At 42.9% G+C, this 12,146-nt stretch overlaps 1 protein-coding gene across 5 annotated transcripts in view; it reads right to left on the bottom strand.

The window, feature by feature from the left end:
- Positions 1-12,146, bottom strand: part of DOCK2 (dedicator of cytokinesis 2) — a 406,900-nt gene that overhangs the window by 345,743 nt on the left and 49,011 nt on the right. For all 5 annotated transcript variants that reach the window (XM_026510947.4, XM_057312309.1, XM_057312311.1 and 2 more), the window contains 5 exons: positions 10,744-10,825; positions 5,315-5,450; positions 2,838-2,913; positions 1,794-1,870; positions 1,080-1,205 (listed from right to left, as the gene is read on the bottom strand). In XM_026510947.4, the coding sequence (XP_026366732.1) occupies positions 1,080-1,205; positions 1,794-1,870; positions 2,838-2,913; positions 5,315-5,450; positions 10,744-10,825 (497 nt within the window). The remainder of the gene's footprint in view (positions 1-1,079; positions 1,206-1,793; positions 1,871-2,837; positions 2,914-5,314; positions 5,451-10,743; positions 10,826-12,146) is intronic.

The raw sequence follows: 12,146 nt of genomic DNA, 5'->3' as shown, positions 1-12,146 counted from the left end.
CGCCTTGACGTCTATTAATGAAATTAACATCAGACATGTTTCAAAAAAGCATTGTTTCCTCATCAGGGAGGCTGGAGAAGGAGGTAACAAGGAGATGGGGGAATGGGGGAACGCTAGGACATCAGTTGCAAAAAGGTAGGTAGGATGGTCAAAATTGGCTCTGCGCTTCGCTCCATTAAAATTATTGAATTTTCATCCTCTAGTGACACCTTCTGGAAAGGCGAAGGAAAGCTCCTTGGCCCATGAATAACAACCACAGTCTGCAGTCACAGCCACAGATCTTTTATTGTGCTGAAGCAGATAGACTTTTTGAGTGTCCAAGGAACATGGGGTCAGGAAGGCGGTTGGGAGGATCTTCAGGAATGGGGGGCAATAAGAATTGAAAACGCCACAGGGGAATGCACAGGTACAGCAAAGGCCCCCAGTGGACCACCATACACCGTGGAAAGGAGTAAATCAGCGAGAGCAGTGGTAGACACAAGTCTAAGACAGGTTTAAGATAAAAAGGGAAGTTTCAAAACAGTGTTATTATATAATCTAATTTGTTTTTCTTTTACTATATACACATCTGGACAATTTTAGTAACAGTTACTTCTGGAGACAAAAATTTGAGGGAGCTTTTAACGTTTCACTTTTTACCTTTTCATGCTATTTGAACATTTTACAATGGGCATGGAGTCCTCTGGTAATAAAAAAAAATTTAAAAATTTAAGAGAACGACAATATTCTCCCCAAAAGAATAGAATTATTCTATGTGTAGTAAAGTAGAAAGGATGTCCATGATAAATTATTAAGTGATAAAGCAAGTTGCAGGGCACTATATAAAGCTTATAAAGTAATGTTATATAAAGCATATGAAGTGTGATCCCATCTGTGAGGGGGAAAAAAGTGCATGTGCATATATTTATGTGCCTATGTTTATTATGTGAATATAGGGAAGATTTTTGGATATAAAAAAATCATTTTACCTTCAGGGAGAGAAATAGAGAAAAGGCAGTTGAAAAGGAAGGAGTTGACTTTGTAAAAAGAAAATGGATGTCACAAACCAGACCACCCCCTAGCCCAGGGGAAGGCCAGACCTGGCATGATGATCTCTGGGAAGCCCAGCTTCCTGGCCACCACAGTGGTCCTGTCCACCAGGTGTGGGTAGTCCTTGCGGATCTGAATGATGTCACCCACAAGCATCTTCATGGTCACCCAGAGACCTGGAAGAGAATGCTCGCCATGAAGAGCCAACTTCAAGATGTGCTCGGTCTCACCCTCCCGCCTCTCTCCCTTTGGGCTCTTTCTGGAGGAGACTGCTGGAAGCAGAGAGAAACAGATACGGGTGCAGCGACCCAAACCAGGAGGAGGAAGCAAGGTGGAAAGCAGAGGGGCTCTGGGGCCAGACATGTGTGGGTTTGAATCCCACTGGTTATTTCCAGCAGTGGAAGTAACAGAAGTGAAATTCTGTCAAATTCATCCACCCAGGCTTTGTGAAGTGAGGTGGATACCACCTACCTCACAGGACTGTGGGAATAATTAAATCAGGTAAGGAGGTTTAGGAAGGTGCCTGACACATAGGAGATAATCAGGATATATCAGTTCCCCTCTTCCTTTAGGCACTAGGACATGCCTCCCAGATTCAGGAGATGTGGTTTCCATTTCCAAAGATCACATGCTCCCGTTTTTCACGAAGGTCTGTCTGGAAGGGAGGCTACGTTTGCCAGGGTTTATGATTTTGATCTGTTTTCCAAAGAATCAAGAGCTGCCAAGCCAGAGCCCGGTCTGCTCGGCACATTGTGACACTGTACCTTGCCCTCCACTGTCTCCCTTAGAGGCTGTGACTTTGCCCAGCAGACTGTGGAGGAAGTCATTCTCAGCAGTCACTCTGGGAAGGAAAAGAAAGCACGAAATATTTGCATGGTTCTCTCATAGGGTCCCCACTTTGAGGTTAAGTTGCCCAGCCCCTCCATAACCTTAGGTGAAAAGTGGGCCTGCCCATGTCAGCTCAGACAGCATATATACCATCAAGAAACATATTTCTCTTTTTCACAAAGCAACAGGGTTCTGAGATTTGGGAATAACATTTCTACAACTAGAGGCTAATTTTTTTTTTTTTTTTAATCTAGAAGACTCTTAGAGAGGAAGGATTCCTAAGCCCTTGAAAGGAACATCTGTTCAGCAAGATGGCAAAGACTAGCTGTTCCTGCTCAGTTCTAATCGCATACTAGAGTCACTGACTTCATTACCAGTAACAAAACTCCATTCTCCTTGGACATCCTTAGTGTAACAAAGTAAGGACAACATTCTCAAACTGGGGATCCTGCTTTCTCGCAAACTCCTTTTTAGAGCAGGAAAAGGACATTTACCCTCTTCACTACCCTCCTCTGAAGTCATGAATATTTCTATCCATGAGAACCAGGTGACAATTCCCTGTTATATGTTCCTGATAAGCTGTTGCTTCACAGAGTTGTGGTTCCTGTATTACTTGTAATTAATGCATGAATCTTTTATTGATTATCTATTTAATCCCCGATCTAAACAGAAGCTCCACGAAGACAGGGCAATGTCTATCTTGTTGACCGCTTCATGCCCTTTGCCTACCACAGTGCCCAGCCCTCTGCCAGCTTTAAATCAAACTCTGTTGAATAAATAACATCTGATGAGTGAATGGGTGAAAAGCTGGTTGGTTTCAAGTGCCTTGGCACTGAGATCATCGATCTCTTCCTGCCCTCTTCTTGGGAGGCCCCGTGGGGTTATCACCAACTCAGGGAACAAGTTCGCCTTGCTTTTGAGCAGTTCAATGAGAAAGGTTGTGGTTTAAAAGAAGGGGAAAGAAATGGGAAATCTCTCACGGGTGAAAAGGAATGAAGTGCTGCTTTTCTTCATCACTCTCTGCTTTCCCCTTGATGATGTCTGTTATGTCCATAACTAAAAACAAACAAAAAACAAAAAAAAAAGGGAAGAAAGAAGAAAGAAAAATCTATTAATGACTTATGCCCTCCTGCTTCCAGGAAACCATGTTAATGGGATGAGATTGTAGGACAAGAGGCTGGGTCAGAAAATCTAAAAAGGCAAGCAAGGCAGCATCAGAAAATTCACAGACAGCAAGGGCTCATAACGTGCAGCACCTGGCAAACACTTCTGGACAAAGCAGGCTGGGAGAGCAGCAGGCCACCAAAACATCCAAGCGACTGGGGTTTAGCAGAGGCCAAGAGGAGTCAGAACAGTGGCTATGAAATTGAACAAGTGGGTTTGGATTTAACATATATGTATTGGACGTCTACCATGCCTACAAAACCCAAGCACAATGACACCCTATAGGACCTGAGAATCTAATGAAATCTCCTCACCCCTTCTTCATAAACATGCTCATATGCACAGACACATGACTGTAGGATCCTTGAACCCTGCAATTCCAGACAGATCCTGAACCCTCTGAAACTTCTCCTTAAATTAGCCACTAAAGGTCCATAAAATCAAGGTGAAGAACTCCTGCATTAGAGAGGGGATTATAGAAATGGTTGTGAGGGCAGGAGAGAAGTACGGGGAAAACCTAGTCAAATATAACCCAAACCCCCTGGTAGCATGAAATACCTCAAACCTTCCAAGCCCTGGTCAGGGAGCCATTAAAACCATTGGGGTAATAATTTTTTTTTTTCTTTTTCTGGTGGGCGGCAAAGAAGGGTTTATTGAGTAATAGCAAAGTGATAGTACAAAGCTCCTGAGGAGGGAGGGGACCCAAGAGGGTTGCCCCATTGGGGTAATAATCTACCAGTGATTCATCTAGCTATTTGAATTTAACCAGCATCCCTTCTTGCTGATTAACAGACACCCCCCTCACCCATTCTCAGTGACTATGATTTGGGTGGAGCAATCTCCCTCTGGCTCCAGAGTTGTTCATAGGACTTAGCCAATCAGAGGACCACATCTCCCTGCCCAGAGTGAGTGCTTAGGGGGTGAGCATGGGCTCATGCTCCTGGGGCTTTTACTAAAACTCATGGGAAAGGGTTGTTTTCTTTCCCCTGGATTACTAAACTGGTAGGATTCAAGCTTGGAACAGCTGGCCCACATTTTGCCTACTAATTGGACACTCATCTTCAGAATAAGACAGTAAGAGGACATAGGAGATATAAATTTGAGTTCCTGGATCCAGCTATGCCTGAAGCAATCTACGCCTGAACTTTTCAGTTAAACGCCAGATTGTTGTCACCTGAAACCAAAAGAGAGAGCAGACAACAGCTGGGGACAAAGGCACACTTTGAGGAAAGGTTGAAGGACCCTTACTGGCTTTAACAGGAATATGCCTTATATAGAATCAGCATTTCAGAGCAGGGCACAGATCAATCAGGTCAAAGTTTCTCATTTTGCAGATAATAAAGATAAGGCCCTGGGGAAAATGCTTGCCCCAGGTCATCTACTTAGTTAGCTAGCCACAATGCCTGATTTAAAAAAAACAAAACAGCTCGTTATAAGCTAACTTGTCTACTCTACCACTTTGCAAGCAGTGCCAGGGGACTAGTTGGAGCCAGCTGGTTTGTGAATATAGACCAGGGTATCTTGAAAGGAAGAACATGAAACGTGGGTTTAGATATAATATAGAGGAATTATAAATGGTACATGACTAAAAATATGTATTTGAATAAAAAGAAATAAAACTGGCATATCAAATTGCTGTTTCCACAGGTCTTTAAAAGGTCTTTTAAGGAAAAAAAGGTACTTTAATATAAACTAGGCTAATTAAAAGAAAATATATTAGGTAAATAATAATGCCAGTTATAGTTAAATAACAAAAACCATAAAAATGGGACAAGAATGATGAAGTCTTGGAAACCCCAAGAGAGAGAACTAAGGCTTGGAGAAAAATGCGGAGGCAAGATTGCTCGGAAGCAGCCTTATTTGGTCACACCAACTCTCCAAACGTCCACTTCCATCTGGAATTTAGATGTGTGGCCTGTGAATCATTCTGTGTAACTGGATTTCCTGTCCTGGATATTTTTTAAAAAATGATTTGCTCCTCATAATTAGATCCCGCTCGTACTGTTCTTCCTTCTTCACCACACTGGGGAGCAAAGGTGCCAACTGCTCAGACGGCACCATGCTCCCAACACTGCTGCAGACACAAGGAATCCATTATTCACAGCCTTCATCATAAATCTGGACTTAGTCACCAATTATTTTGATTTAGTCACCAGAAATGTGGGTATTAAGAGCTGTCTGGTATAAATTTGGGGGGGGGGGCAAGGAGGAGAGGGAAAGAAATAATCTTTAAAATTCAGCCATATAAAATACACACTTCAATAAAAGTTAATGGTGTGTAGTGTGTCATTACCTGCCACCCCAAAGGGCCGCCTCAGTCCCTGCGTGCACTTCTTTGTATTCGTATCCTTGAGATCCATCTTCCCCACTCGGACTATTTGACAAATCAAGTAAATTTTATCCCTGTTGAGGTCTTTGTTTCCGAGATCCTGTAGGGCAGGAAATGAATAGTTATACACCATGTGTCTAAAGAAGTAGAAAAGGAAGCTCACTAATAGTAAATTGTGGGGGGAATGTACTTAACACTTAGTGTACATGGACCAATCATACAATTAGTCCTGGGAAAGGTAGAAAACAGGACAATCATACCCATTTCATAGATAAGAAAGGTGAGTTTTAGAAAGGATACAGAGTGGCAGGTCTCTGATGTTCAATCCCAATTCTTCAATTTTAAACTAATAGGGAGAGAAGGATAGAAGTACAGCATCAGTTATACAGGCAGCATTTCCTATATGCCAGCTGATGGATCCAAAACAGCATTTGCCACAGGTGACTTCATCCATCTCATCACTGCTCAGCACCACTGAAGGAGAAAGCAAAAGGGAGAAGGTACAACCCCAACAGTTAACCATTTACTGAGCACCTGGTGTATGTTTATCACTCAGGAATGGGTTGTTGTGGCACCAAACAATCCCAGCATCTCAGAGCTTTACTTCTAGCTCAGGCTACCTGCCCAATGCCAATGGCTGGGGGACCCGCTTACCTACCTGCCCTGGCTCCTAGCTGACAGATGATCCCTCTCGTCACAACAGGTGCTTCCACTGTCCCCGCGGCAGGAGAAGGGAATGTGGCAAATCACTTACTAGTCCTTAAAGTTTCCACCCAGAATAGACATCACTTTGGCTTGTATTTCAATGACCAAAACAAGGCAGGTGGCTGCAGCTAACTTTAAGGGGGACAGCAGAGTGTACTCTAGTGCGTGCCTTGAAGAAGAACACTGACATGGGGAACTACACTAATGTGCCCTGCACTGTGCTAAGTTTCTCATAAACCATTGTCTTGTTTGATCCTTAACAACTTTCTGAAGTAGATACTATTATTGCACCCCCATTTTACAGATGGGAACACTGAGACACAAAGAAGACAAGGGACTTCCCTGGGATCATGACCTTAGCCCTTGGAGACACTGTCCAGTCATTCTAAGACTGAAGTCTATAAAATACCTAACCACCACAACATATCTCTCTCACCATTAGAAGAATACAGAGGAGGGAAAACCACCTGGACCACCTCAGCATCTCACTGTCCTGCTCAAAGCTAAAAGCTTCAATGTTTTTTGGGACCGCCTTCCAGCTGGGTTAAGAAAGAACATCAAAGCATGTTGTTGGCATCAGAGTAGAGAATCCTGGGCCTGGCCTCACTCGGGAATAGTTGCTTTTCCTCCAAATTAATCCTCCTACAGGCACATGCACTGGGAATAGCCTGTCAGCTCACATAAGAGCCAGGGCCCAGGCAAAGCAGCCACCTCATTGCGGCTGGTGTGGATAGAAGAGTGCAGAGGCATGCAGAGTTTCTGGAAACAAAACATGGCCCCAATGTGGTCCACACCTTTCTGCTTGGGACCTGTGATGGTTAAATTTTATGCATCAACTTGGCTACGTTATGGTGCTTAATTGTTTGGCCACACACTAGTCTAGATGTTGCTAAGGAGGTATTTCATAGCTCAGATTAACATCTATAATCAGTTGACTTGAAGTCAAGGAGATTACCTTCCATAATGTAGACATGCCTCATCCAACCAGTTGAAGGACTTGAGGCCTTATTCAGTGTTGTACCTCAGGCACTCAAACCTGAGGTTTCCCAGTGAAGGAGGAATTCTGCCTCAGGACAGCAGTATAGAAACCCTGCCTGAGTTTCAGGCCTGCTGGCCAGCCATACAGATTTCAAATTTGACAGTCCCCACAATCATGGGAACCAGATCCTTAGAATAAATCTATCTATATATCCTATTGGTTCAGGTTCTCTGGAGAACGACTGACTACTATAAGGGCTGTCCTTTTACCAGCGGGGGAAATGGACATCTGCTTCCCTACTCTCCAAAATCTCCCTGTTAGGCAGGGAGAAAGGAAGGCAGGGGAGAAGGGGGCTTCCTGACTAAGGAAGCTTGGCCACTCATTTGTATTCCTCGCCCTGCCCTGTTGGCACCTGAATTTGAGAACCCAATTACCTCACGTGCAGATGGTTGGACCGCCTTTTCTCTGGCCTGCCTCACTCCTTCCTCCCACCCACCCTGAAATCCCCTACAAACTTACCTTTGAAGCCATGTTCATTATTTCACTTCTCTCCCCACAATGACGTTACTAGCTCCTTATTTTCTACCCTATTAGTGCTAATCTTCCCCAGCTGACATGAAAGGTCTCAGACATAATATATTTCCAGCTGTCCTAGCCAACCAGTTCTCCACTATTCTCTGCATGTAAGTACTCTATTTTTGTCACAAAGATTTCTTTATTGCTCCCCAAACACACAATGCTCACTTTCAACTCACTCTTCCTTCCTAAGCACCCTGTCCACACCTCTGCCTCAGATGCTTGCCTTTTATTCCTCTATATATCCAAACCCTTTGCATCCTTAAGAGCTCAAGTCTTGCTTCCTTTATAATGACCTCTGTCCTTAATTACTTCTCTTGTATCATTAGGAATTTTCATATTTTTGAAATATCTAGTTTGGTATCTTTCAGAGGCATTCTAGAACCATAAAGGCCCTGACACCTGAAAAGATCCTTCTTAGATGTTATGGGCTAAATTACATCCCCTCAGAATTCATATGTAGAAGTCCTAACCCCCAGCACTTCAGAATGTGTTTGGATATAAGGACTTTCAAGAAATGATTAAGCTAAAATGAGGTTATGCAATGACTGGTGTCCTTATAAGCAAGGAGATTAGGACACAGACACACACAAAGAAAAGACCACGTGAGGACACAGGGAGAAGAGGCCATCTGCAAGCCAAGGAGAGAGGCCTCACAAGAAACCAACCCTGCGAACACCTTAATCTTGGACTTCCAGCCTCCAGAACCGTGAGAAAATAAATTTCTGTTCCTTAAGTTACCCAGACTGTGGCACTTTGTAATGGCAGCTCTGGCAACTAATATACTAGGTAAGCCTACAAGGTTCTTAATTAAGCCCCTCTTCCACCCCTTTTCTCTGAAGAGATTTCATTTGATCAAAGGAAGACACCAGACCTTTAAGAGCTGCCTCATCAGAGACGCTTGGCACTAAAGAATATTAGCATCTTACAAAATACTCGAGCACAAGTTATTCTCTGGAGAGTGTATAAATGAGCAATCCTCACTCAGAACTGTGTTCCAACCTGTGGTGTTTCTCAATCATTTTTGCTTTGGCCTTATAAAACTCAGACATATTAGGGAAGTTGAGACGGGACAACAAAACTTAAAACACATGTCACCTGATTTAGTAATTCATTAGCACTCTTTTTACTGTCCGGTCTTGTTTCCTGTGTGTTAGCAATAACCCCCAAACTGGGAAAATTCTTAGGGAAACTGGTGGTATACTCTGCTTTCCTCTTACAGAGCCAGGGAGAGTGAATGCTTATAAAGGAGACAGGGGAAGTTCACCATCAGCTAACCCATGTGCCAGGTCCCAGGGCTTGCCCTCAAAGAGGAAACCAGAAAGAGCTAAAATCCAGAGACAAGAGAAATAAGGCCAGAAAGGCACATGCCTGCCAAGTTTTATCTTTCTCTAACTTAAACATCACCTCAATGCCCAATTGAAAGTAAAGCCCAGTCAAACACCATCACATCACCCTGTTTTAATTATCTGCATTGCATGGATTGCCTTTTGACATTTTCTTGTTTATTTATTCATTTACTTGTTTTCTGAATTCCACCCATCACATCTTGAAAAGGGTCTATCAGCTTATTCAATGCTGTATCCCCAATACCTAGCACAGATTATACCCATACTAGGTATTCACTCGATAGCTCTTGAATCAATAAAAGAAGCTAGAGCACCATGACCTTCCTTGTCCCAAAATGAAGACTCCCATCATTTCAAGATGGAGAAGTATCAGCCTGTTGAGTCAGTCAACCAAAGTCCCCAAGTTCATTTGCTGTGGGAAGAAGAGGCGGCGGCACAGGCAGAATTCTGTGCAGGCAGAGTCACACTCTCCATGATAGTGAGAGACACACACGTACTGATGCCCTCTCCTGCACGTTTACATCATGAATTGGTTCTCTGCAAAAGCAACCGTTGATTGATTCCCTGTCCCTGTCCCTCTCATGAAACATCTGTCTCCTGGTTTAATCAGGAAGCCCCATGGGACTTTCCTATTTATCAAGAAAATAAATAGGCTCCTCCTTCTAACTAATAATAGATAAACAGGACTGAGACACATTTATATATGCCAGGAAAACTTTGTCTAAGCAATTAGAACTATGATCTTATTCCATGCCGCTGGCCCATTTTTCAGGAAATAACAAACAAAATAAATCAGCTGCACTCCAATCTAATTGTGACATAACATAAGACATTGCACTTAATGGGCTGTAACTGGAAAATTATTGTAGAGCAATGTCGGTTAATCTAGCATGTCGGTCACTCCTGGATCAGACTCATAGGTTTGGCCAATGCCCAAATCCCTCCCTGGCTCCTCCTCTGTAATTTCCCTTGCTAACATAGGCAACAGAGTGAAAAATCTCATAAACACTCTTTTTCCCCAAAGGAGCTTGCAGAGAATGCCAATATCTTTAGGTATCTTAAAATCACACTCTTAACACACCCTCATGGAAATAGGACAAGAGAAAGGTCTTTGCTGAAAATAATAACACTTATCTTTTTCTTTCTACTGTTTGTCTTTTCCAGAACTAAAAAGCCAGGCTCACTTTCAGAAATAAATCATCCAACTAACAACTGATTTCAACATTTCTATACATGTCTCGCCCAGCGAATACTGGTATATAGAAGAATGATCTCAGGGATCTGTTAAGATCTTTATTCATCTGTGATTTGATTATGTTCAGAATATCCAATTTACCAATGCAGTCAATGCTCTTAGAAGGTCTTTTCTTTTTTCTGATACATTTTAGAGAGGTTTTTACAAAGTCTGAGCCAAAGAAAGGAACTCAGGTTAGCCATGAATTAACTGATAAATCAGAATAGCTGCTGTACCCAGTTCATGTAGACATTATTGCTGGAAGGGGTCTGTGCTTGTTTACACAGCACTTGGCATGTGTTCTTGGTGTGCACGTGAGTGAAAAAGAAAGAGGGAAGGAGATAGAAAGAGGGGAAGATCCATCTTCCTAACAGCTTCCATAGGACATACAACATTCCCCCATCCCATCTGCTCTGAATCTCTCCAGAAAGCCCAGAACACAGATCTGCACCCAGGCCATGCTCCCTCCTGACCAAGTGAGTGGCAGAGTTTCCGAGATCATACCCTTGTGAGTATGGAAGACAGGAGCAACAAGACAGTGCACACCCACCGTGAAGACCACTTTCAGGTTGTTGAGCATCTCGATCTCCTTCGGGAAGCCCTTGCTGCCCCATCGCACCAAGTAGTTCTCACTGTGGGAAGAGGAATGGCAACCTGTTATTGCCTGGAGCTCAACAATGCTTCGGTAAAAATATTCACTGAGCCTCTACTGTGTGCTCAACCAGTACTGGCTGCTGGGGACATGGTAGTGTTTGAGACAGACATGGTCCCTCCTTCTAAGAGATTACAGTTCTCTCTAACAGACCAGGGGGCAAAGAATCACTAACATACGCATTCACATTCTCTTTCCCTCCCCCATCTTCTGAGCAAATTCTGGCCCAGCTACCTAATATTGTTGAAGAGTAGCAGCATTCTCTGTAGAATTAAGAGTGGGAGAGATTGGGAAAGGATTTGGGTGTTTTGCTGGATGTTAAGAATGCATTTGCCTTTCTCATCTCATTCCCTTTTCAAGACTAATTAAAGATTAAATTTTTTTAATAATTATCCATTGGACATGGGACTATTTCCTTAAATGGAATATCACACTGTGATGGGGGGCCATAGATAGCCTTAGCCATTATCTGAGATACACTTAAATAACTATCTAAATGCAGTTGTGACGACTATTCATATTCAATTGTGCTATAAAGACAAAGTTCAGGGTGTTGCAAGAATGTATATCAGGAAAGTCTGGCCTAGTCTGGGTGGTCAGGAAATTCCTTGCTGGGGATATGACATGTAAATAAAGTTAGTCAGGAAAAGAGAGTGAGAAAGGGAAATGTTTCAGGAAAAACAAACATATATTCAAGGGCCCTGAGGCAGGCTGGAGCTTGCTACATCTAAAAAACAGATTCAAGGGGAAAGTGATAAGAGAAAACTTAGAGAGGCCAGACTATGTAGGTCTTATAGGCCATTCAAAGATTTTGACTTGATCCTAAAAGTAATGGATATCCGCTGAAGCATTTTATGAGGGGCAGTCACACAGTTCTGACATATGATCATTTACCATCTTGCATCTTCTAGCAACCATACATCACCTTGTGCAGTTCATACTAGTCAGTCTTGAATTAGGATAAAAACAAAATAAGCTCAAAACCCAAATCATCTCAAAAAAAGCATAACAAGAATTTATCAAAGTTAGGGGGAGTTGCCTTGTTTTTAGAGATTTGTTCTCTCCAACGTCTTGTTACTCTCTCTACTCACTCCTAGAAGACTAATGAGAGTAGTCTGAGCAAGTTCAAGGGGTAAATGGAACTGATAACAAAATGAACACAGCTCTGGATTAACCACTGGTTAAAATTCAATCGAGTTAAATGTAGCTTTTCTGGGGTGCCTGGGGGGCTCAGTTGGTTAATCAACCAACTCTTGATTTGAGCTCAGATCATGATCTCGGGGTCCTGGGATTGAGCCCTG

The sequence above is a fragment of the Ursus arctos genome, unplaced genomic scaffold (assembly GCF_023065955.2).
Source record: "Ursus arctos isolate Adak ecotype North America unplaced genomic scaffold, UrsArc2.0 scaffold_15, whole genome shotgun sequence".
Taxonomy (NCBI): Eukaryota; Metazoa; Chordata; class Mammalia; order Carnivora; family Ursidae; genus Ursus; species Ursus arctos.
This window is presented reverse-complemented; position numbering and strand designations above follow the sequence as displayed.